This window comes from Notolabrus celidotus, chromosome 4, assembly GCF_009762535.1.
Source record: "Notolabrus celidotus isolate fNotCel1 chromosome 4, fNotCel1.pri, whole genome shotgun sequence".
NCBI lineage: Eukaryota > Metazoa > Chordata > Actinopteri > Labriformes > Labridae > Notolabrus > Notolabrus celidotus.
The window spans coordinates 30,045,243-30,071,647 of record NC_048275.1 but is presented as its reverse complement, the minus strand read 5'-3'; the positions used below and the strand labels follow the sequence as shown (position 1 = coordinate 30,071,647).

The following is a 26,405-nucleotide window of genomic DNA, read 5'->3' as shown; positions in this document are numbered from 1 at the left end:
ATGAAAAGGGATTTAGTGATCAAACTGTGGACTTACTTTCCAACAACGTCTTTCACCTGGTTGTTGACCAGAGCCAGGTAGTGATCGATCTGAGTCTGAAATAAAACACAGAACAGATTAGTCTGGATCCGCAGGAGTCAGTCTGCAGGCTGGACCAATGTTTGTCATCTGCTTTGAAACATTTGCATTCAAGTGATCTTTTAAACACAAACAAGACTTTTTATTCAAAATGAATTATTCAACTTAAACACAGATCCTGATTATGATTAATGTCAAATATTTATCTCACAACTGCAGTCAAGTACAAGTGATGGTGCATTAAACACAACCATTAGGTAAGGCACAAAACCTCTAAATATTACTGAAGTGTAGTATTTAAGATGACTCTGCACTGTTTTTATGCTTAGTCACCATTTCTCATAGTGTTACCAAGAACTGACCTCTGATTTCAAACCTGCATCATTATCTCATTCAAAGTCAAATATGCACACTATTAGTGACCGTTATGTTTTATGGAGCAGATACAGTTAGAGAATAATCTTATGGGTATGAATCTAAAAGCAGGTCCTGTTATCTCTCTATTGAGAAAAGGTTACTACAGGTCAAAGTTCTTACCTGGTGCTTCTCGTAGACGATCGGGCAGCTGAATGCCCCAACCACAACTGAAGGAGAAGAAGAGTCACATTACTCACATTGAACTTCCTGTTGCTTCTTCTTAATCTATAATAACTGTGTGGTTTTAGAACTAGTATTGGTTTCTGTATTCTCCGTGTCACCACCAGGTGGAGCCAAAGTAAGACTTTCCTCTACATGAAAATGATGTGAATTATACAACATTTTATAGAACTGAAAAGGGTAGTAAGAAAAGACTGTTTCATGTTTCCTCACCCAAAATAATAAGAGTGAGCCCGTTGAAAAAGGCCCCCACGTAGGTCAGGATCCACATAAACACAGCAAACTGCAGACAGAAAGAAAATCAAAGATTAGTCATTTAAAAAAAATCTTATTTCAAGATTTCATTAAGAACATCAGAGGACCCACTGACCTTATAACTCAGTAAATCTAAAGATGTTCTAACACTGTACAACATCATTATTGTGTATTCTAAAATTAGAAATGTTGACTTTAACTGCCATGTATATTAAGATCAGTCTATTTTTAATTTGCAGATCGCACACATACTTTTACATCTATTATTGGTACTGTAACCAAAAGTCTGCGTGAGTTGTTGTCGTTGTCGTTGTTGTCCCTATTCATCTGTCTCTCTGTATCTCCCTCTATCATTTCTCCAATCCGAACACAGTCTCAGCAGGTGTCTATCTAACATGAGTCTGGTTCTGCTGGAGGTTTCTGCCTGTTAAAGAAAGTATGTCCTTGCTGCTGTAACTTGCTAAATGCTGCAAAGTGTTCTGCTCACGGTGGATTAAGATGAGATCAAGATTGACTGATAAACATTATAATAGATTCGGTTTAAACATGGTCAAAATAAAGAGACCCAGTCTGGTTCAAGTGATTCTTGTGTAAACTCCTGCAGCTGGTAGTTTCTGAGAGCTGAAACAGGATGAGAGGAAGCAGAACATGGCCGGACTCTCCCCCTGCAGCTGTCTTAATATGAACGTTTACAGAGCCGTGATAGAAGCTGACAGTTTTCCGCTCTCGTTACTGATGAGCATGTAAACAGCCGGAGTGAACATGGCTGCTGGTGCAAAGACACAATGTGGTCAAACAGTGAGATATTTGACTGGAGGGGAGTGATTCAATATGAGAGACATTCTAATGAGCTGCTGGTGTGGATGTAAATATTCACAGCTGGCACTGAACAGGAAATTAATCAGAGGCAGAAGAATAACAGGAATATTTTCACTCCAGACACACAGGCTCTAATCTGCTCAGAGATTTTCAACATTCCTGGGGCTCAAACTTGCTCCTGATCCGATTAAAAGGATCAGACTTTTTACCCTCTTAGGGATTTCCTCTCTGTAGTGACTCTGCCGCGCTGATGGACTGAGTGCAGATCTGTATTTGGACTGCAGGCCGTGAAGGTGATGACAGGAGTCTGACTTGGGAGCTCTCAGTGTATCTGGACTGAAGGGTACCAGCACTGATTGCAGACACATTAACACTATGTAGGTGCTGCTGATTAAGTCAGAAAAATATTAAAACTAGCAGACCTGTGGGAAACACTAGAGGTCAGGCAGTAGATGAGCCTGCAAAATACATCCACTTCTCAGATAGGATCAGACACGTTTCCCTGTCAATAGAGTCTTAGAGGTTTTATGATTTGGTAGATGTGTCAGGGGTTTATACCTGGCAGAGTGAGGGTGAAGTCCTCACCCATCATGATGTTTCTAATGTCCACAAATTGCAAAATGACTCTCTAAGCAGTCGTTTCTTATTTTACATTACAAATTGCTGTGTTGCTTTCTGAGACACAGGGGTGTTATGGAATATTCTGTTATTATATTCGAGATTATAAACATGCACCCATTGATACTTCTGATAGTGCAATAAGTGTAGTTCGTGTCACAAGGACAAAGGGGGCAGGGTGTCCCACAGGAAGACAGTTTGGGGGCAGTATTGAAATTATTGATAGACACTACCATGTTTAAATATTATATATATCATAATACATATTTCTATTTGGTAACTCTAAATATTGATCATGCTCTTTTCTCCAAATTATTTAATTTTGAGTTCACAAACTACTTTACAGACACACACTCCGAGCCTTCTACCATTACTCTTTTCCGTGTGTGTCTTATCATTTGATGATATTCACCTGCAGCACATTTTATAAAGACGCCTCAAAAACAACTCGCATTCTGAAATATTAAATATTCTGTCATCACGTTTAGTGATCGGGGTGTGATCAAGGCTTTTTCATGACTCAGCGTTTCATGACACAAAGTTAAGATAGTACGGAATGACATTAGCAGCAATTAGCTGCATGTTGCTGTCTAATCAGCGGTATGAGAAGGTTCATATTTAACATGAGAAGTCACACCTCAACGTGTTAACATGAAGGACTGTACTTAGGACCTCTCTCTCTTTCTGATCACCTGCAGAGCTCATGTCAGGCTCCGCAGGTAAACAGATGCCAGGGACAGACAGTGACGAGAGATCATCTAATTCATTGATTGTGGATGTGGATCTTCTACTGATTTAATTAAACTGACTGATGACTGTCAGCCAACAGTTCTGGACTGTGGCTCTGTTTAATGGTCAGACTGCCCGACAGTGACTGAACCTGTACGACTTTAAATCTTTGTGGACCACACTGGATTTGATTTATCTTTCATTCCAGCTGATCCAGACTGGAACAGACCTGGTGCCAACTGGGGCCCATTGGTCTGCTGGATCTGACTCAGAATGAGCTCAAGCATCCTGACGTGTCCACGCCTTAATGTGCTGGAACAAATCAGCTTAGATGTTCCTCTCCTACATGTTTACTGAAGCATCATTCTTACAGGCTTTTTCCCTTACTTGGTGTTTTGATGAAGGTGTTGTAGCGTGCGGTCGAACACATCAGTTTAAACCTCCCACTGGTATCAAAACAACAAAAAGGGATCTCTTCAACATCTTGAGCAAATCTTAGAGAGTTTCTGTAATGATTGAAAAGACTCTAACGGACCCAGAGGACCGCTCCTCTTAGTCTTTTTTATTCCTCCTGAATGAAGGCAGGAGATCACTGGGATTTCAGGCTTCAGGTAATGAAAACCGTCAGCCCTCTGCCTGTCCCTTTGTATAGTTGTTTTATTTAAAAAGGGGGTTTTAAATACTCTTTTACCGCCACATCTTTGTGTTCCATATTCAAACATATCAAAGTTTAGTTCGTGTGGGAAGGAACCGTTCTCACCTTGATGGAGTCCACCAGGTCCTCAACCAGGAACAGGCGCCGCAAGTCACCGATGGTCTTGTTAAGTTTGGCCAGAACCATGTCGCTGTACTTGTGGACCATGTCCTCAGAGAGTGCCACCTCCTGGTCCAGGAACTGCCTGAAAGGAGAAAAGAGGGTGAAGATGATGATGAGACAAGTTTGTGAATACAGATCATCTATGAGAAGATATAAAACCATTCAAATAAATGGTTACACCATCATTTAATATGTAAAACTTTCACATTTTACTTCACTTATGACATCCAGATTTTTCATGAAGGGTTCTTTAAAGCCTGATATGAAGTATTAAAGTTCTGGGTCACATTAAGAACTAACATTGTAGGACTGAAGGAACTATGAAAAATGTTGTATAAAAGCAGCTGTAACTTCCTCATTCATCTCTAGTCTCCTGTGCCAAATCTGCACAGGTCTTTAGATTGGGGTAGAATCTAAAGCAGTGAATGGTTGTAGGAACCTTTCAGCTCCTTCAGGTCTACATTCCTGGTTTAAAAGTCCCAAGCTTGAGGAAAATGGGAACTTTTGCACATTGATTTTTTTCCTCATCCTCTCACTAAGGTTTAGTAAAAATCAGTGGAAATCAGCTTGTAATGTGACTCTCTGAGCCTCCCTTTCTCCAAGCTTATGTTAATCTGAGTTAATTGACCTCTAATGTGCGGCGAGGTCACTTTGGAAACCTGCAGGTGAAAAAAACACAGTAAGAAGGTTTTGACCAACAGCCAGGAAGGAGGATGAACGAACAATAACAAGTCGTGAAAGCAGCGGGCTCTGAATGTGAGAGGGAAACATCTGCTCTATATTTCACAAATTCCTTTTAAAGGCTGGTATAGTTTGTGTTGATGTTTACTATAAATGGCTTGAAATGATGGCTAAAAAAGTTTCCAAACAAGACTTTGTCATCTAGATGTGACATACATGAAAGCATGAGCAGATAGGCCACACTGCCTGCAGCTCTGCCTGATAATGAGGATTAATCGGGTCACTGATTTGACGTGATTGACTTCATTTCCAAATGAAACCAGACAAGCAGAAGGGTGCAGCAAATGTTTCATTTTCAAGCCTGTACTGGTGCTTTAGAACGTCGTGTTCAGTGTCTGGATAGTTTAAAGAAGTATTATATATGAAATTTGGTTTTTACACATTTACTGTGAGATTCTTGATGGGGGCAAACTAGTGGATTTATCAAGCAAAGGCCTCACAAAAAAACAAAAAACACCTTTCTGTTCTGGGGTCATCGAGATCCTCTAACAGCAGAGGTAATTAGGAGATCTGAATTTTGTTTTTGACTTTGTCTGAAGGTGAATTTAAAAGTAAGTCATACTTATTATTCTGCTATAATAAGTTAAATCGCAAAAATGTCCATTATAGACCAACAAATTACATAAATGTGATAGTTCTGTTCTCACATTCAAGTTTATCATTTCAATTTGTTACTTTTTTACATTTACATGAATCGTTTTGATATAGAACAACAAATCGATATCAAGAGATGGCTTTGTGGTAGATGTGTGGCTGCAATACAGCTAAACAACACACATTCATAGTAGAGAAAACCCCAAACAGAGCCTACAAAGAGCCAGTGATATCAGAACACAGTGTCATGCTGTGTTTGAAGCCCTCCTCAGGCTCTGTCCTCCTTTTGCACAGAGAAATTAGCCAACATTAGCATTAAGCCAGCTGACCTCATAAAATGTTCTACTACACGGTTGTTGATGTGTGGTAAATAAGACTCTGTTGAAAAGAGAGCCTATATAAAGAGATACAACTACTACTCTGTGCAGGCCTCGGGGTGGTTACAGAGGGGACGCATCATTACGATAAGTTTTGAGAACCACTGAGTGAACTAAAACCCACGGTGACTCTCATGACCCTGAAGAATCCAAATCCTCTCACTCTCTGGTACTTACTTGAATGGATGTCCCTCATCTGACTTCTGGATGGCCTGCAGGATGCCTTTGTATATCCTGAAGCAGATGGTGACTGAGAGCAGGGCCAGGCCGATGTAGGAGCTGACGCTTACAATGCTGCACACAGTCAGGGAGAGGAGGAGCAGCAGGGCGGCGCCGAACACCACGCCTGTGGTCTTCACATCTCGCCAGTAGAGGAGATCCACCACTGCAGGAGGATGAGGAGAGACATTTAGTTAGTCATACACAGAGTCAGGAGGATGTGAACACTGACGCTCTACTTTGTATCACATTTGGCAAAAATAAGAAGGAGATGGATTTTCTTGAATAAAAGGTATTGTTTTGTTACAATGAAATTCAGTCTGGTTTATTAAGTATTTAGAACATTTATTTGTAGAGTGAGGTATCTATCAGGTTTTGTGCACCACATAAACCATAAAAAAAGATAAAAGTTGGCAAATAAAGACAAAAATGTTAAACATTGATAGTCATCATAGTGGAAGACATCAAGCATGGCTGATGAGGCTCTGGTGGAGATTTTCAGTTTCTTTCATGAGTCTTCAGATATTTTTGTGATGTCAAAATTTGACCTCTTTACCTCTATTAATTCTTAAATTAAAACAGGTAATCCATAAGAACCTGAATCAAAAGCTCAATCAGAATCAATCATCTTGTAACTATACCCTAACCATGTGATGGTTTAATGTATGATGAATAAAAAACTTAAAATCAGGACCAAAGGCCATATCAAATTCAGTACATTTGACTTATCATTTTAGAGCGGAACTCATGACATCATGGGACAAGAGAGAGAGGCCCTGATTGGGCGAAGAGATCAAATCAAGGATCATGTTTTTACCCTCAAAATGAATCAGCTCTAAGTTAAAGTGTCCTCAAGCAGGCTCCGCTTCACCAAACACTGAAATCACACTCAAACTTTGTGCTCCAGCTCTCATCAGACCGTCACATGGTGCGTGCATGTGAAGGTCTGGAGGTGAAGCATCATCTCCATCAGTAAACTCTGCTGCTGCATCTCTGACCAGGGGGGTCAGAGGTCACACTATGTTGAGACTCATCCAGAGTTTTAAAAACGCCCCACAGGAAGAAACTCAGTGCAGCTTCTGACTCAAGAACTTCCTTGTCTCTGCACTTTTCACACTGATGCCACATTAGAAACTTCTGAGTGATGTAACGCCAGCTCCTGCAGCCATATTGGAGGTCATCAGCTGTGACCCGGGTGCCTATTATTTCAAAAACTGCACCCAGAATAAAGGCTGTTGAGTTTACTGATAATGTGAAACAGCACAGCGTTCAGTTACATCTTCAGTGTTATGGTTTGAAAAAGGGCAGAATAATTTATAATTGTATCATTTATATACACCACTTTCAGTTATCAGAATTTTACAACTATCGCTTCATGATTCATGCTAAAATGAATTTTATGATGAAGATTATTATTGAAGGGTAACAGCCACAGGCTTCAGTCTTTGAGCTGTTAATCTGACTGATTAGACATCTGAATGTTGGAATTTCAGATTTTAGAAAGTGAAACGGCATTTTCTAATGTATTTTTTTAATGTTCCAACGCAAAAAAAATCTGCAGATGATTTGTTGAAAATAATCCTGAAGCTTCTGTGAGGAGTTTTTAGCTGGTTATGAAACGGACTCAAATTCATACTGATGACTTTATGACCTATAAGACCAAACAAGATCTTCAATGGCAGCCTGATGTTTGAAGTGTGCAGTTGACATATACAGCAGTATGTACTTTAAGCAAGAAACTGCAGACTGACTAGCTGTTGTTGCTATTTCTGCTGTGTGGTTAATGTAGTACTCTATATTGAGTAGGAACTGTTCTACAACATTAAAAACTGTCATACAAAGAGGTGACAATAATACGTCTGTTTCATTCCCCAGCCCTAACTCTTGTTCTATCCTTTGTGCTCATAAAAATCAGTAAGTACAGACAAAATCAATGAATTTTCAGCAGCTTTGTCCCCTGTACAGTGGTCACACTTTAAAAGGCACGGACAGATTTTCAGATACTGCACTTCCTGAGGCACTTAACCGATCCATTGGTGTGATCAGTTTCCTAAACCAGGCTCAGTTTTCAAGAGAAAGAACCGGACTGTGTCACATCTGTCAAGTTTTAATAAAGTGTTAAGCGTCCAAAGGACCTGGTTTGTGTTTTTAAAATAGTGTATTAATCAGTAAAAGCTGAGCTGTAGTTCAATCTGCAGGTTCTTCGGTTTTTCTAACTTATGGGTGCTACAGGGAGCTAGGTCAGGTCTCTAAGGACCCAGACAGACAGGTGGGGATGGTGGTCGGACTCTCGGTGGAAGACAGCTGAGCTCATGACCTGGGTCCTGCAATGAGCATGCTCATGTTTCATCAGGGAATTCCAGGCAGGTCAGTGGACAATATTAGACATGAAGGAGTCCTGGGTTTTCTACCGGGTCTGACGACTGGCTGCAGCGCTGACGTTGCTCACAGCTGAAACATGCTGTTCTCTCTGACTCCACATGCTGACACAGTGTCATGTCTCATGCTGGAACCTGACAGGTTCTGCCTCACTTATCTACAATTAAATGACAGTCAACATCACATACAGTAAAAGTGAAGGTATCTCAAGGTCTGACATACACTCACAGATGAAGTCTGTTTAATGATAAGCAAAACAGCATTAAAATGCAAACTGAGGCTGCAGAGAGAGATGAAGCTCTCCTGCACAGGGAGACAATGGCAGGTGCTGTGAGCGAGGGCGGCCGTGTTGCTAAGCACTGCAGACTGACTCACAATGACCACAATATGTTTGGCAGCTCACCACAGTATTCCTTAAAATGGTTTAACAGCCAATTAATGAGCTTATGAGGCTGGAAAACTGCAAATCAGATCTCCAGCAACAAGTCCCTGCCAAGTACACAATCCAACTGTAGCATGCACTTGTTCAACATAAATACATGTCCTGAAAGGCACCCATAAATAAAATGTTTTATATTATACACTACAAATTCATCCTGCAGACAGGGACCCTTGCTAAAAAAATAAGCAAAGCTCTTACCTTAACTCATTTATCACACAAACATGCTAAGTGTCTATTTTTAGCTTCTCAGATGTAAAAATTGATTTTTTTTTTAAGTCATCAAAATGTTGGTGTTCTTGCTATGCAGGTTTTGTACTGATAGATGCAAAAACGACTCCTCAACTTTGGATAAAAAATGCATTTCTTTCTATCAGTGATATATTTTGCTTTGTTGACACTATTACACATTAGTTTAGTTCATTTGTACATCTAATACATCCATCAACTTGTTATATAAATTCCAGCACAACTATGCATATTACATCACTCATGGTCGATTATAATTAGCTTTTGTGATTAATTATTTATAACAATCTAAGTGCTTCTGTTACATAATGACTGCCCCTATTTTAGAGCTGTTAAGAAAAGTAGCAAGAGGTGAAAGGTTGTTAAAATCTGCTATAAAGCACTGAGTTGAGTGCTCACTACAAGGTGTACAGACAGAGTTTTAACAAGAGCCAGGTAGCTCTATATTTAGGGAGCTTCTTGCATACTGAGCAAACAACTGTGCATTAGTGGGCGTTGACAGCTGTAAACTAGTCTGTCTGTTAGCTCTCTGGTCGTTATCTCACTGTTTAACATGCTAATTCTATGTTAGCTCTATTAGCCACACAGCAGTAGCTGTGTCAGTTCTGACACAAGGCCTTTGTCTGGATGTACAGACCCGGACCGAGCAGAAAACAGGAGAGGAGGAGGAGATGGGAGGGAGAAAGAGAGTCCGCGTTCCAAATGTGGCTCCCTGGCTACTTATGGTAGCAGGCGTGCTAGCATCGCCGGGGACTTGCTAAAAATAGAGCCCGCATCACAGCTCGCTAAACCCCGGCCACTGATCTCCTTTCACTTCTCGCTATGTATAATCTCCACCCTGACCCCCCTCATCTCCTCAACATGGTCGGAATCGTTTTATGATCCACCTCGGGGTGCAGACCCTCAGTCCAGACCTTACCGCGGGTACATAACGTCAAACAGCCCGGCATGACCTCCGCAGTCGGCCTGGTCCGCTTCCCGCCCTCCCCGGACTGAATTCACACACGGCTCCGTTTCTCGTGCAAATACTGAACCACACACGCGACCACAGTATACGAGTGTTTCAGATGAGAGAGACGGTGGATAAACAAAAGATTATAACCACACTAACCCCGTTTGGCGTCCATCTTGAACCTCCGCTAAGCATGCAGCAGCACAGCGGCTCCGCCTGGCTGAGAGGTGAGGGAGGGAGGGAGAGAGAGGCTGACAGAGAGGGGGAGAGGCGGACATGCGCAGCTCGGGCTCGCTGTTTGGATCGATGGAGTGCTGATAATCATCGCTACTGTACTTTAAGTCAAAAAATTGAAATATCAGAAAGCAGTCCGGCTTAACTTATCAGAGTCACACGGTGTAAAACGCTTTAGTATTCAGCTTAAGATCACAGTGCAGACAGAAATAAATATGAACACCAACACCTCACAGAAGACATAATTCAAATCTTCTGTTTTTATCCAGCTAACCTGAAGGTAACATCACCTTTTGTTCCTGCAGACATTAGGAGTTTTACTTGATAAAATGTTGGATTAAAGAATGAAATAAAGCCTAGGGCACAACAGTTTATAGCACTAACACTTTATTCAGTGAGATAATCTTCACTATTGGACACCACTTTCTCTTAACTTTAGGTTAAAAACAAACCACTGTCACTAAACGTCAATACCACCAACACAAAAGCCGGATTCACTCTTCTGTGCTGAGCTATTCTGTGGGTACGCCATTGAACACAAACGCATTGCAGAAAGTATGCACACATCGTGCCTGTGGACAGAGACTATTATGTTTTAGCTCCCAGTGAAGCTAAAACACGAACTGTCTGCAGGCATTTTGGGTGCATAGTTTTTTGCATTGCAGAATACGTATCAAACTAACAACAGTTCAGCATCCTTTAACTTTATCTTGAAATGATTCACAGTTTTTGTGGCCATGGTTTGAAGTAGGAATGTGTACTATTTGCGCTGTAACTGACAAGAGACAACTGCACTGTGTACATAGGATGTTTTATAGAACTGTATTTTATATTTAAATTTTAGATATTTAAAAGTTGGAAGAGAGAAACAGCATCTTGTTTTTCCTGTATGTCTAGTATATATACGGTGAAAATTGACAATAAAAACCTTTGCATTTTGAATCTTGAAGAGACACAGGCCAACACACTCAGGAGTATAAATGCTCTTAATGGTGTGGCAGCACATTTATGCAAATGCAGAGGCTCCTCAGGATTCAAAACACATGTAAAATCAGGCTTAAAGTCCAATATGTCTGTTATGTGCGATTACTTTTATGTCCCTAACAGCCCCTGTTGTAAAGCTGTTAACCACAGACCTTATTTCAGATAAAAGATCTATGGTCAAATAAAACAAACTGCAAAATGATTGAGGAAAAAGACCTTTTAAAGTTATCAATGACATCCAGAAGTACCTTCACTAATAATTTATAAGGCTGAAAAAATTACATTTATGAACAATTTTGAGGTGGTTTCATAAAAAAGTAAACATAAGTCTGCTGAGTCTATGAAAGTGAAACAGTTTCTAGATCAAACTCAGTTATTAAAAATGATCATGGGTGAGTGACATTCATTTTGTATGAAATCTAAATTTAACTCAATTGTGTAAATATATGCTGTTAACAGACAAACGTACCAATTAGAAACAGATTCAAATACACCGAAATTTGATAACTTCCTCTTTGTATTTCCTTGAAATAGGACTTCAGTTTAATGTTTAGCCGAGGCACACAGAGGGCTGGACTGTTTGTGAAAGTCTCTGTTATCATTAAGAAACTGGTTTCTAATAAGGACAATTACAGCAGGAGAAAAATGAGGAGGAAAAGGAGGGTGGAGAGGTGTTTCATAACCTGGCTGTAAAAGGAGAACCGGCTGCTGGAAAGATAAAAGTGGGAAAGTCAAACCCAAACCCAGTGGGATGGAAGAAACTATGAGTGAATGTAGAAGATCTGGGAGAGTTAAAATCCATGTAAGGAATGATACGCTTTCCAGGAAGTCCTGGTGCATGATGGGAGTGCCACTGGCTGCAGAACAAAGTAAAAACTAACCAACGCAATTGATAAATTCAGACTGATTTGACTGCCTACTCTGAAAACTACAGGCTGTAGCAGCACAGCTAGTGTTGTGTTGTTCATGAATTACATTTAACAGCATCTTGAAGGCTGAAAGCTTGAGTCAATACAGACACAGTGAGTCTCTAGAGGACTACAAGTAATCATTCAGAGTTAAAATTATCTCTTAGATAACCCATTCACATTCTGTTATATAAAACTCTGCTCAGTCCAAAGTCTGCCTCTTGTTTCTTTGTGCTAATCAAAGCAGGAGCCTCATCTGACCTGTTGAGCCATTTTCACTTATGAACTCCAGACAATCAGGCCCGGACATTGTCCAGAGATTTCCCTGACCTGACCTTTTACACATGGAGCACACGGTGAGCGGTGACACCTGAGCAGAACATGCACGAGGAGGAAGGACTCTTTTTCAAATGGCGACTGTAAGAAAGTAAACAATAAACATCACGGTAATAGACAAACAATATACAATCAAGTGAGGTAACATGATAGAGGCATTGGATTTTAATAAACCTGCAAAACTTCAACATCTGTCTGCAGGTTAACAAAGATCCTGCTGGGGCTGAACGCCACCTGCACACCATGAATTATTCAGACTAACTGTTGAGGAGTTGATCACTATGAATGATGCAGACACACTAATAAGTGTTAAAGGACTAAACACTCGTAGAGGTCCTCAACGCTGCTACTACTACTTCTGAAGACCTGCCTAGATATCACTTGAAAATCTGACAGTGATGTGTCAGCAAATGCAAACATCTTACAACAATCTTGATCGGACTGCTCAATCAGCTGATATGTTCACTCTTAAAATGTCAGCTTATCAGACAAACTGTGGAGAAGTTAACTTAATCATATGTTTATCTTCCAAGCCATTATACACAACTGTGCTTAATGGTTGATTAAAGACAGGGGGTCATGTGTTTATCAATAGTACTATCTCTGAATGGTTATTTATGTTATCAGTTAGTCTTAGTAACATGTTTCACCTTTTACTTTGAAGAAAGTCAAGGTACAGCAGCTGGAATCCTCAACTATAAAATAATTTTACATAGAAAGATGATAATATCATAGTCAAACTGTTTCATAAACTGCACACTTCATTGAAATTGTGTGGAACAGGTGATTATTAAAGCTTCAATCTGTGACGTCAACAGATCATGCTTGTCCTTTGTTTGCCTTGCACAAAGCAGAACTCCAAAATGATCCCTCCTTATGCTCCTTGTGTAGCTCTATGAACTGGCAGCCCTGTTTTTTTTGTTTTGTATGTTTGTTTCTCTCTGCTAATACATATCTGTACCATTTGTTTGTTTAAGTGTGTTTCAATTAGTATTGTATGGTGTTCTGTTTTCAACATATTTGACTTTGTGAAATCAAAAAACTAAATAATTTATATTAAAATAAATAAATAAAGATCCCTTTAAAAACTCTCATCTCATCTACCAAATGCAGCAAATGGTCACTAGAGAAGTGCAACATCAGAATTGCAGATTATTTCCGGCTGATTCAGGCAGCTTGTGTACATCTGCAGATATTTCTCCCCACTTCATTGCAAAGACCACCCAGCCTCTCCTGTCGTGGAATAACACATGATTATGCTTACTCTTATTTTGATAGCCCATTGGCAGATGTAGACATTCATGTTGCAAGAAAAGAATATGGCTACATGCCACATCTATTTTTAACAGAGCATTCAGCCGCCTACTGTATCATAGGGTTATGTGAATAGCTTCAGATCATCTAAATAGTCAAAGTCACAAGCACATTAGTTATTAAAGAATCATCAGGTTCTCATTTTAAATAAAGCCTTCAAAGGCTGTTATTCAAGACCTGTTATTATATTGCAAACAGAGCAGGGGGTGTGGACTAAGACTGAAACATTAGAGTTTTTCAGACCACATATAATCTATTATATTATTTGGTGTAATGTCAGTATCGCTTTTCTTCTGCAGCTGCTGTGTTGTGCAACTAGCAGTGCAACACACCAACTCTCCAAGATGATGGAATTAATTAGTGGTGCTGCTACTTTAAGACTTAAGACAACGTTTACAGCCAACAGTAGTTCCACTGTCAAGGTTAAACTTAAATGATATAATCAATTAGTTCCCAGCTCTGTGGTCATACAAGAAAATAAATCATTTAGGGACTGATATTTGACGTCCCAGGATAATCCTGTGTTCTAAACAGATTGTTCAAATCTCATAACATGTTCTTTTGCATTTCAACCTGCTCCTATCTTTTATGGTTAGAGAGTTTTGAAAGTTTTAATCAGTTGCAGAAGTACAAAGGCATTCATGATGCAATCCTGAATAAACAGTTGGTGTTTTTTCTCTCTTTGAACAAGCTGTGATGATGTCATCCTGCAAGAGGAAGAGGAGGAAGTTGCTCTGTCAGTGGAAAGTGTGTGAAGGGCCAAAAGATGACCATGTTCCTCATTGCTAGCGATACACTTCATACTGCAACAAAAGCATGGTTGTTTCACCACTGCAGAGTCTCTCTCTTTCACACACACACACACTCACTCTCTCTCTCTCTCTCTCTCTCTCTCTCTCAAACACACACACACACACACACATAGCAAGTAGTGCTTAGTCACTGTTCAACTTCTGCGTGGTGTCACACAGATCCTTCTGACAGGCCCTCAGAGACACAGCAGCTTCTCTCAGTCGAGCAGGCAGTCCTCCCTCGTTACCGGCTCAATGACCGACAGCTGGATGAACAAAGCTGAGCTGACACAGTGACGACACACGCTTGGACGGACGGACAGCACAAAAGCTTCAGTGTGGAGTGGTGACAGCAGCACTACAGCCTCGGATGATGCAACAATAGCTGGACACATTAAGATCAGCAGACAGCATGAGATAACATGCTGATAGTCCAGAAGTAATCCCTTTAAAAGGTGTGACAGACAAAACAAAGCACACTTTACATCACAGTCAGTTCATGCTTTTACTATCATCTGGTCTATGTAAGAGGGCGAGGAGAAACTCAACTTCTAATGAACTATTTTAATTCTTACTACACGATTAGTTTTTTAAACTAGGAGATAAGTTAGCAACAGTTTTGACAATCATTTGGTGAGAGTATTCTCAGTAAAATGTGCTGTTGCTCCTGTGTTGCACTGTGCACAGTTACGCAACTGAAAAGACAAAATGTGCAGAGACACATCTGACCAATCAGAGACCACCGTAGGTCTTCACTTGTCATTATTCAAATCAACATGACTTTCATGATTTGTTTGTTTAGGCTGGAGGCTGCTTTGTCTAATGAACATCAAGCATTAAAGACAGATCATGACAATGTTAAGTTTCAGTCCCAAGCACACCACCCAGCTGGTGCAACTCTCACTGTATGTCACAATAGCTGGCAGCAACACAAAGTGGGCTCTGATTCACTCCTTCAGAATCATGTACAAGTTGGTTCATCCCTCTATTGAACAAGCGGCCCGAGCAGAAAGCTGCCAAACTCCTGAGACCTCTGTCCTGACTCTCCACCAGCTCATTAGCATTTCCAGGCTGCCAGCCAATCATTAAACTGCTAGCTAACGTCACCCTCACAAATCCCTCCCTCTTCCTCCTCCTCTCTACTGTCCACCTTTGGTCACAGTGGCTGACTGGCTGACTGTCCAAAGGTCTTCTCAAGAGTGGCTGCAGTCACCCAAGGACAACCTTGCACCTGGTCCTCAAAGATCTGCAGTAATGCACCTTTAATGACTTAGAGTCACCTGGTACGAGGGAATGAACCCAATCCCAGAAAGAAACAACAACTTAAGTCAATTCAAAGATGAACAAAGCCAGAGGAAAAACATTGAGCACCCTGCAGTTAAATAAAAAAAGTTACCATTACCTCTTTAATAAGCCAAGATCCTCAACCTGAGCACAATATTCAAGCTCTAAATGTTTTAAGGGCTGCAGCTTTATATCACATTATTTCCTGCATTCTTGGTACCTTTGCAACAAAGTTTCCAAAGCTCAGCTTCTGTCTAAACCAATTGAACCGGAAGACGAACAAAGGAGTTTTTGTGCTGCAATGACCCTTTGCTTAACAATCCCTTTACATCCTGTCACAGTTTTTACCTAATTAAGCGTCAATGTCAAATTTCCTACAGTCAGCATGAGAGAAGAGCCCAAGCAACAGAAGACAGCACTGCAACAGAAGACAGTACTGCAGCAGTGAACACCTTCATCAGTCAAAGAAGCAAAGACAAAGGCAGAAAGGTGGAGGTCTGTACCCTGTTCTCTCCAGTGCTTGGCAGAGGGCTCGCTCTCCTTTGTGTCCACAGAGTTGTTCTCCATGCCGTCCGATCAGCAAACACACATTCCACACACAGAGGCACCGAGCACGGGCTGTCACTGTAGATGTGAGGAAATGTGTGTGTGTATGTGGCTGTGTGTGTGTTCGGCTGCAGGAGGAAGAGGAGGAGGAAGATAGGAGAGGGAGGGTGAGAGGGAAGAACCCGAGCGAGGCTTCCTCTGAGGGAGACGACTGCAGCGAACGAATTAACTCCCTCCTGCAGGCGTGCTGTCAGCTGACTGTCTGCTGCCAACGCTCTGACGCAGCAACTATAAACGTCTCTGCCTCGCCTCCTCCCTGCCTCCCTCCCTCCACTTCTCCCTCCCTGCTCAGACTTTTTGGCAACGTTTCCTTTCCCTCCTCCTTCTCCCTCAATCTGATCTTCCCTTTCCCCTCCTTTTTTTCTCCTTAGAGACTGTTAACCCAGCCCTACCTCTTTTTTTTTTCGTCCATGCTTTATCTCATGCTACTTTCTCTCCGTCATCCCTCCTCCTCCCCCTGCATCGTCAAATCTGCTGATGCAGCAGTGAGATGGAGAATGATTTCTGCCTCGTACAGTGAATACAGGCGCTACAGATCTCTCTCAGCCTGGTTTTGATCAAAGTAGTAGGACAAACAAAAAGGATAAGAACACAGGTGCCAACCATGAGCTACACATCTACTAAAACATATTTCTTTAAGGGCATCGAAAATTATGTAATTACGGTTAATCTGAGGATTATTCTGTAACATGTCAGAGAGCTTTTAAAGACACTAACCATAAGCTTCCTCTTAAAAGGTACAGGGTCAATATCTTGTTTAGTTTAACTAGTTTAAAACCTCCAAATATTCAGTTTATGACAAGACATGAACAGCAACCTTCACAAAAAGACTCGTCTGGTTTCTGTCAGTAACTAATCATGTGGTTTCAATAGATGGTTGCAGATGTTTAATTCAAAATTTACACAATATAAAGCACCTGTGAGGAGCTTTGTTTGTGTTACTTAGTATTAGTATCTTACATCCTTTGTTCTGTATCTTTGAACATAGTATTTTCTGGGGGGAACTAATCTGAACATGCCTTCATTTTAGTGAAATGTTTCACTCGCAGAATATTCTCAGTGAAAAACGTAAAAGAAGGCAGATTCTTTGACATGTTAATCGACTTGACTGACACTAACCTCTTTGTAGTGGTTACAGGCATCAACAATAGCCATATGTACATTTTTCAAGCTGTTTTTTGACAGACTTGTTTGCTTCTATACGCCATAAAAACGCATCACTTAAAATTCTATCTGGTTGATAACTATTCAAAAACTCCTCACAGGGGCTTTAAGCTTAGTTTCTTGCCTCTGGGAAACATTTTATTGCAAACACAGGCATTTTTTTACACTTTATCTAGTATTATTTAGCAGAGAGAGGAGGGGGACTTCTATTTAGTTATTCATGTATTTTGTTGTACTGGCTTTTACTTTTTGATTTTCTCTTGAAGTAGAGGGTCTGACACATCTAGTATTTTTTATTTATTTACTGGACTTGAAGCAGTTTTTCATGTAAAAAATGAACTTAACATTTGTGAGCTATTACTTTTTTAAGCAGTAAAAACAAATACTGATACTCCATATACATCTTTTACACAAATCCAAATCGAGAAGTGACTCAAACCTTTCAGTTCCTTCCATTCCTGCCAGTATTTCTGAGCTTTAACATTGAACTGAGTGTTTTTACAAAGCAGTAAAGCTTAGTTTGACTGTAAATCAGACTGGAAAGACTTTTCTCTAAAGCTTGTGAGTTAACAGAACGCCCGTGGGATCCTATTAACTGGTCAGTGACACTGAGCTGACCTGAACATCTGAGTGGTAATCACAGACTTCTTCCACTAGAGGGCACTGCTCTCTTTTCACAGGCCTGTCTGCTGACGTTCTCCTCTCCTGCTGCCACATTCAGTAATCCCTCATCAAAACCTCTACTTTGGACTTCACGCTGTAGTGGGTCTGTTTTCTGTCAGTGATTAGATTTTGGTTACAGTGTTTCTGCGGACAGCGGCAGGGCCTCAACAAAGAAACTCACAGTTTCTAAAACAGACCGATACATACATGTAGCAGATTCAGACTTCTCCTTCAACCTTTTCACTGGATTTATTTAAAGTGGAGGACAAAATTAATCAAATCAAGTTTTAAGTAACTTGATTTTTTCTTAACACACATTCCAGAGATGACTCATGTCTTATCTTATCATGCTTCTGACCGTGGCTGTGGTTTCACTGGTAAAGCAGACTGTTGCGTAAACAGATTTTCAAAGTTTAAACAGCACAAAACTATGTGACCTTTCACCTTCACCTGAGTAATTCTGCTCCGTCACTGCTTCTCGGCTGATGTAAGCCACTGGCGACGATAATGAAACGTCTGAGTCACTGTCCAGATCAGATAACTACACCATTACTATTTCAACATTGAATGAAGATAAAAGTTTATTGTATTTCCCACTTGTAAAATTGGTGAAGCATTTTAGAAGGTGACTAACTTTTACAACCAAACTGCTATTGGTGTAAAAAATATCAAAATGTATGCTACTGGAATAATTAAAGTATAGGAAACATTCCCTTTTGTGTCCGATTTTCTTTTTATATACGAAGAAACCGCTGACAAACTTCTCTTATGCTAGTTTCAATCAAAAACATAAGTCCACTGATTTGATTGGCCTGTTAAGGGCCAATTACAGATGTTTGTCTCAGCATATTTATTTTAATTTTCATGTATTTTCTGATATTGGCCTTTTCTTTAAAGAACATATGATGCTGAAAACAAAGCAAGGGGGGCGGGGTTAACACTGGTTGTCCATCAAATCTTGCTCTAGCTCCACTGTTTAAAACACTCAGCACTGTGTACAGCACACATGCTAGAAGTAGTTGGTTGGTTGACAATGTCTAGTATTGGTAACATTGTATTGGTATTTGTCGGAAAAGCTGCCTTTAGAGAACTTTTACAAAAGACGTTATTGAATAATAAACGTAAGTTCATTTGCATTCCAGCACCAATATTCACTCTGTTGGCCAACTAAACTATTATCGGTGAATTAATCTCCACGAGCATCACTGTCATCTCATAAATCTACCTTCAGGCTTACATAAATTGACCTTTTCATAGTTTGAACAACTTGAACTACCAACAATTTGCTGATTCCTAGAAACACTTGGTAAATATACATATCTGTTCTGATAACTGACAGTATAGACTTGCTACCCGAATAATATGCCTTCTCTTGGGACGGTTTCCTGACTTTAAAACCAAAATACCTAAATGAATTAACATAGTTAAAATACTGGAGTACAGCAGCAAATGAGCCAAGCTAGTGTCAGTGAGACGAGACAATCAGTGAGAGAGATTTATGCTCCGATCTCAGCTCCCAACCTCAAGTTGTGTAACGAAGAACATTTGCTGAGTGGTTTCTGGGTCGGAGGACCCTTTGTGGGCCTGCCAATGTCGCAATGCAGGGAGGAGGATGAGAAGGAGGAGGAGGAGGAAGAGGGGGGCTTAATTAACAGGAGATCCCTCCAACAAGCACATACAGTAAAAGAGTCAGCAGTTGCTCCCATATAGCACAGTCCTACTGCTCCAGTTACACAGTAGCTGACAGCGCTGAGTCTAAGGCGAGACTGTTTATGCAAGTTAGTGCATGTGTGTGGGTAGATGTATATATGAGTGTGTGTATGTTAACTGATCAATATGAGTTGAAGTAAAACTGAGTCATCCATTAAAATGAAGAGAAAGCAGCACCTCGGGGGCGATTCATCACCTTCTAAAGCCCTGAAAGAGGCAGCTCTGTATCTTTCTGATAAACAACCTCTGGATCACAGACGCCCGCTGCTACAGAGGAGAGGCTTCTTTTTGAATGAACATAAGCAAATAAACAAGGGCTGGATATTAAAAGCCCAGACAGTGGCATCAAGAGGCTTAAATAATATCAGGTGTACACCAATGCACCAGAGGGATGCATTTGATAAATATCTTTCATTGTTATCATTTTTAAATTTTGATCTACTTTGTTCACAGGAGACAAAGTGATGCTTGAAAATGAATAGAGTTTATTGGTGCACCGACAGCACCAGGAGTGCTTTCTCTGTTGTTTTTTTATCTAGATCAAAATGTAATCTTTCAATAATTTTAGAGGGTTCACTTTGTTCTTCTTGTGGTTCTGATATCACAAAGTCACATTTAAAGAAAACTTGTGAGCATAACAACTTGGCCTTCATAAACAGTTAGTGAATAGAAACTTAACCACATCAAAATAGATTTACAGCCAGGTTGACTTGCAAAAGACGTGATGATTAACAGATTCTCAGCAATTAGCCCCTGGCACGTAAAATGTGACGCAACATGTTCTGCAGGGTGTGGGAGAGACTTTGCTTATAACTCAAAATGTCAGTTATTCAGTCAGAAACAGGGTGTGGCTATTTGTTAAGTGTTTGTGTAGTTGGGAGCGAGTGTAGGGGTCTATGAGGGTGTGTAGAGTTTCAGATTGACATCAAGTTATTTCCAGAGCAGGGAGAAGATGAAACCAGATGGAATAGGAATCCACTTGACAGTAGAAAAAAATGCTGTACGAGTGTTTTAGGTGTAATGAACTGTTGCCTCTCTCAGAGTCCCATGATTACTCACTTCTGTTCTTTACACAAAAATTCATAAAAAAGTGTTTTTTCAGTGGATTTGGGGGGGGGTTTGAAAGGGATTTGTGAGTAAATCACTTTTACTTACCTTAGATTAAATGAAATATAAAATTAAATGATTAGGCAAAGAGATGTGATGTTATTCTAATGAGAAAACAAAATGCAGCAAAAGCAAAAGGTTGAACGACGATGGAACACAACCACACACATCGAACAAGACTTCACAAAATGCAAGAGTTAATCAAAGAAAATGCAAAAAAAAGAAAGAAAGATGCAAGAAAGGAAAGGTGACGCTTCATAGAAAATGATGGGATCTAAAGTAAATGCTGACCGCTGGTTGGGTGGTTGGGAGAGAATAACTGAGGAGAACAAAAGAGTGAAGATGAATATTAAGCCGATGAACATGAAGGTATCGGTGAAACTGAGGAGGATGTGGGAGGGGTGGTATCCATGCCAGAAGTGGTTTATTTTACCTGCGTTTATGTTCAGGTTTGGAATCTTAAACAGTTTCCCGCCCTCCTTGCTCTTCTGAGTGACCCCTTCTTCTGGTTGGCGGACGGGGGAATGGACAAGAGGAACTTGGGGTGGGGGTTGCTGAATGTCAAGCTTCTCCAATTCAGCCTTGCTCTTCTGGGGAGAAGCCTGGCTAAGTAGGAGGTAGGAGCTCTGACTTGGAGCCTCTTCCTCAAATTTGGGGGTTGAAGCTACCTTTGAAGCAGAAACTGGAGCCACATCTTTTTGCTCAAAGCTTAGATCATCGTCATCCATGGGGATCTCTGGGGGTTTGGAGGATGCAAACTTTGAAGTATCCAGAGCCTCAAGAAACTCATCAATAACACCCCTAGTTGGTCGCTCAATGAACTCAAACTCCTCAGAGGAGACTTCATGCTCAGAGACCTCCTCAGCCACTTCTGGGTCCTCCATTGTCAGGTCTGTCTTCTGCGTTTCCACCTGGAAGCTGGCAGGGTTCTTGCCCATGGCCTCCAGGACCGGAGACAGGGAGTCGGCCGTTGGCGACTCTGAATCCGAGTCTTCAGCAGGGGTCTTTTTGCTCTGGAAGTCAAGTGGCTCAAACTTTTCCACCTTTTTGGGAGCGTCAAGGCTTGAAAACCAATCTTTCTGTTCAATCTTGACAGGTTCCTCTTCTTTGACTTTGGTTGGGGTGGTTTCCTCTGCCTCTTTGACAAGATCGAATGCACCAAAAGTTTGGTCATCATCAACTTTTGCTTTATCAGCTGCTCTCACTTCCATCTCCTCAGTCATCTCCTTGAGCAGGGACACTTTAGCATCAAAGGCAAACGGGTTGTTAACTGATAGGTTGATTGGTGGGTTAGGCGACTCCATCATTCTCCGTTCAAGGATTGGACTCTGTTCGGGGCTTCCCTCTGAGGAACCAGAATCAATTTTTTCAGGGTTGAGCGGGGAAGACTTCAGGATGTCTGGAAGTGATGGTGGCAGAGGAGAATCATCTTCCTCTTCATCATCATCTTTAAAACCAGATGAGAACTGATTCCCTGACTGCACGAGCGAGTCAGTTGCCATTTTGCCAGTCTCAAATGATTTCCCCTGGTCTAAGAAGGAAGGTAGGGTATCCTGGGATTCTCCAGTCTGGCCATACTGGACCAGATCTGGAGTGGGACTCTCTGACATCTTTGAGGCTCTGCTGTCAGACTTGGAGTCTCCAAAATTGGAGTAGCCACTGTCTGCCAGCGGGGAAAAGCCATCAAATGGATTATTATTCTTCTTCACTTCATACATCAGGTCATCATCTTCGTCAGACTGGTCCGCGTGCAGGTCTGCCTCATACCTGGAAGAGGTTATGGGAGCTGTGTCCTTGGAAAAGGTATCCATGGAGACCTTGGAGTTGTCTTGAGATGCTAGGAATGGTGAATCCCAGTGCTCTGTTGGGTTAGAGGAGGCAATGTGAGACTCAGGGACCTTCATCTGGGGGTTCACTGGGGAGGGGCCTGTGGAGGACCTGTCTGAACTAATCAGCTTCTCCTCAGGTGAAAAAGAAACTCCACTGTCTTCACACGGATTATGAGGCCCTGGGTCTTTCCCTAAACTCAGGTAAGGACCAGCTAACGGATCGAGAAGATCTTCCTTATTCTTACTACGACTCGGTCCAGAGTCACCCTCTTCACCCACCCAAGGCATGTTCTTGGAATGAGTAGTGGGGGGTTCAGTGGAGAAGGAGCCCAATGATGCTGCGTATCCTGAAGGAGGGGGCTGGTTGGGACTTTCGGTCAGAGAAAGCTCCTCCAAAGAGTCGGGGGAGTGAAGAGGGGAGAGAGGAGAGATGGGAGCAGGGGAATCACCCTTCTGCCCAAGTGCTTGAGTAGAGAGGGAGGGGGAGAATGCAATACAGCACATATCAAATACATACTCCATTCCTTATAGTGCCCACCACACCTGGGGGGACCATTACCAAAAAAACATAACGAGGACGGTTCAGAGATTAAAACCAGACAAATGCTGCTGAATGGTTGATTGTGGTCGATAGTTCACTGATAACTAGTGGTGAAGACAATCCCTCCATCAGAGTCTGCACTAAACCAAGCACAACAGCAGTGGTTCTCAGTTGTGAACCTGGGGGAGTAGGACCACAACTAATGACTATTTTGATTGTCCAAGAGTCATCAATTATTGAAACAATAAATTTAATAATGAACTGCATAATTCCTTCATTGAGCGATAAGCTTTTAAATTTAACATTACTCTTTTAGTCATTGAAAATCTTAACTCATATTTACGCTACATTTTTGTCCTGGCTTTGAAGGTTACTATCGTCAATGTAAGACAGGTGATCTAGTTTTAATGAATAGCATTGTTACTACAGTAACACGGAAAGAGTATGTTCCACTGTTTAGAGGCAGAAGAGGAGGAAGAGAAACAGATGAAAAGAAGAGAAGTGTTTTAAGGAGAAGATTTCACAATGGGGGACTGAAAGTAGAACTCATACAGCATGGCTCAAACTTTAGATTGTTAAATTGAATGTTACAGATGATGTTTAAAAGAAAGACGTCAAGAATGCCTTCTCCCTCGTGCATTGCTGACGCACTCGCATGGTAAACTAGTTCCGGTTTGCAGATCACGCAGGCGGCTCTTTTCACTGCAACATTGAGAATGAAATACTGCCAGACTTTAGAAGTTTTAGGACACAGTGGTGTTGTGTTGACCACCATGTTGATATGTTTGGTTTAACCGTGGCTGTTTTACATGTGCCACACTCAGCAGAGAAAGTAAGGGTGCGAGTTGTCTCACTCCTAAGCAATTAGATACAGAAAACTATGTTGTGTCCATGCACAGCGTGAAAATAGGCAAGTCGCAGACAAATTACTGTCAATTAAATTAGTCTGCAACTAATTCTTCTGTTGATTGTTGACTACCTCAATGAATTGTTGCACCGTTACATGAGAGCCTTCAGCACTTTGATTTACCTGAATTTTAAAACCAATTCTATCAATATTCCACCAATCAGGATCAGGCAAATTGCTGGATTGTGCTCTTTAAATGTGGCTCATCGACGTTATACCATTTTTCTTAAATGATTCTGTGAATTCTCATTTCAGGCTGTTGATACATCAGTTCAGATACGTTTTAAGGTCAAAGTTTGGCATCGTAAAAGTAAAACGGTCCACATAGAACCCCAGTATCTATCTGTGGTCTGGATAAGGTTTAGCTGACTGCTAATTAACTATTCATTTCAAGATTGATGTTTGACTCTTAGGTATTTTGATGTCAGCAGAGATGGTTTTTAATTTAGAGCAGCTGGCCCACATGGTGAAACCCTTCATTAGCTAAGCCAAATTTTGTTCAAGTAATGTTGTAATGTTAATTGATAAAATACAGGACTACGATAAACACGGCAGACTACATTCCACAGTCAACATTTAGCAGCGTTTTTATGGTTCTTGGTGTACCGTCCAGGTTTGATGCATGGTGTTTTGGTGATGCAATAGTTTTTTTGCCCCAGGTCTGGTGCCAACATACCATGCCCAATGTGTTTTAAAAAACACAAACTGTTAATTGATGGTGGATAATGATTCCTCTCATAAGAGCATTTTCCAAATAAACTATAACTCATAACTTAAAAATGTTTCAGAAGTGTGAATCACTGAGGAGAATCATTATTCCTCTACAACTACTCCAGTACGTTAATGTCAATCTACTCTACAGCATCAATCACATGTGAGTCACAATACAGCACAAACACAAGCAAAGTCAAAACATCAAATCTAGTTTCTCAAAGATACAAGCATCTGTGCAAATGCTACAGGCAATTCAAATCTAACTTGTTACATGCAAAGGGTTATTTTGTCACTTCTATGACAAACGAGGCAGTGAACTTAAGAAGTGCTGAAAGTAAATTAACAAGGAGGAAAGGGAAAAACAGCGAGCAAAGAGAACTTGCCTGTAGGGAATTGCATCAGAGGATGAGGTTGAGCTTTAGAAGGAGAAGGTACATCTGTGGAAGAAATAAGAGAAGGCAGCAGAGAAGGAAGTTCAGTCAGTCAGTCAGGAAGCCAAGAAGAGAAAGACCAAGGGAAGTGAGATCACCTTCACTTTAGAGGGACAGGGTGGAGGATGTTCAAACCTTAAAATAAAACAATGGTAAGTAATGGTGAAGGGCTGAGATTTTAAGGATCTCAAACCTTGATAATTACAAAATGTATGGGAAGGGTCCAAAATTAACATTTTGACTCAGAGGGCAAGGTGGTGGGCATATGAAAGCAAAGCTAAGCAAAGTAGCTCTGAGAGATTTACGCCAAACAGAACCTTGTCCCTTGGTGGGTGTTCGTTTAGGACCCGGTTTATGGGCTTAACAATAATTATGTTGGGCATTTATTCTGAACATGAATTTATCAGCCTATCAAATAGCAGAAATAGAAACAACTACTTCTTCTAATGCAATGAATCTTCTTTGAAGATTTTGACTTAAGTACTTGAGTGAAAGGCCCATTCCCTTCTCAAAGCAGCGATTGAGGTGTTGCAGAAAATGTGTCATCTGTTCAAAAGTAAAACAATGAGCACCACTGAGCAAGAGTAAAGGAAAGAAAAGCAATAATGAAGAATTCCCATTATGCTCTATAAAAGGGGAAAGGGTTTCACTCATTATCTCATGGTTTTTATGATCCACTTCTTTTGTAATGAGGATGACACCTTTACCGTAGAGATGTTTTGAAGCCACTCGTTTCCCCGAGTATTTCAATTAAATTAAAAAATAAATACAATTCGGACAAACCAACTAGTCCAAAAGGTACGAAAAAAAATATGCAAACAGTCAAAACTGAGCACAATTTGTGCACTTGCTCCAGTCAAGTGGTTACATGCAGAGGTTTTCACACGCTCCATCAGCCAATCTGACTGCTTGTTTACCTCCTTTTTCTATTGCTGATTTCAAAAAACTAATTTTGACCCACTTATCCTGTACATGTCAGGAGCACTCATCACTGCTTTATATCAATGCGATCATGAGGA

General features: G+C 40.9%; 1 protein-coding gene across 8 annotated transcripts in view; it reads right to left on the bottom strand.

Moving 5' to 3' along the window:
- The window catches only part of rtn4a (reticulon 4a), a 45,715-nt gene that overhangs the window by 1,384 nt on the left and 17,926 nt on the right, over positions 1–26,405 (bottom strand). For 2 of the 8 annotated variants that reach the window (XM_034681207.1, XM_034681204.1), the window contains exons 2-6: positions 5,803–6,010; positions 3,857–3,995; positions 889–958; positions 616–662; positions 37–95 (exon numbers count right to left, since the gene is read on the bottom strand). In XM_034681207.1, the coding sequence (XP_034537098.1) occupies positions 37–95; positions 616–662; positions 889–958; positions 3,857–3,995; positions 5,803–6,010 (523 nt within the window). Of the gene's footprint in view, positions 1–36; positions 96–615; positions 663–888; positions 959–3,856; positions 3,996–5,802; positions 6,011–9,830; positions 9,877–10,022; positions 10,151–16,217; positions 16,337–21,397; positions 23,258–25,338; positions 25,393–26,405 lie in introns of those variants that run through there. The other 6 variants (XM_034681201.1, XM_034681202.1, XM_034681203.1 and 3 more) reach the window with 6 other exon arrangements.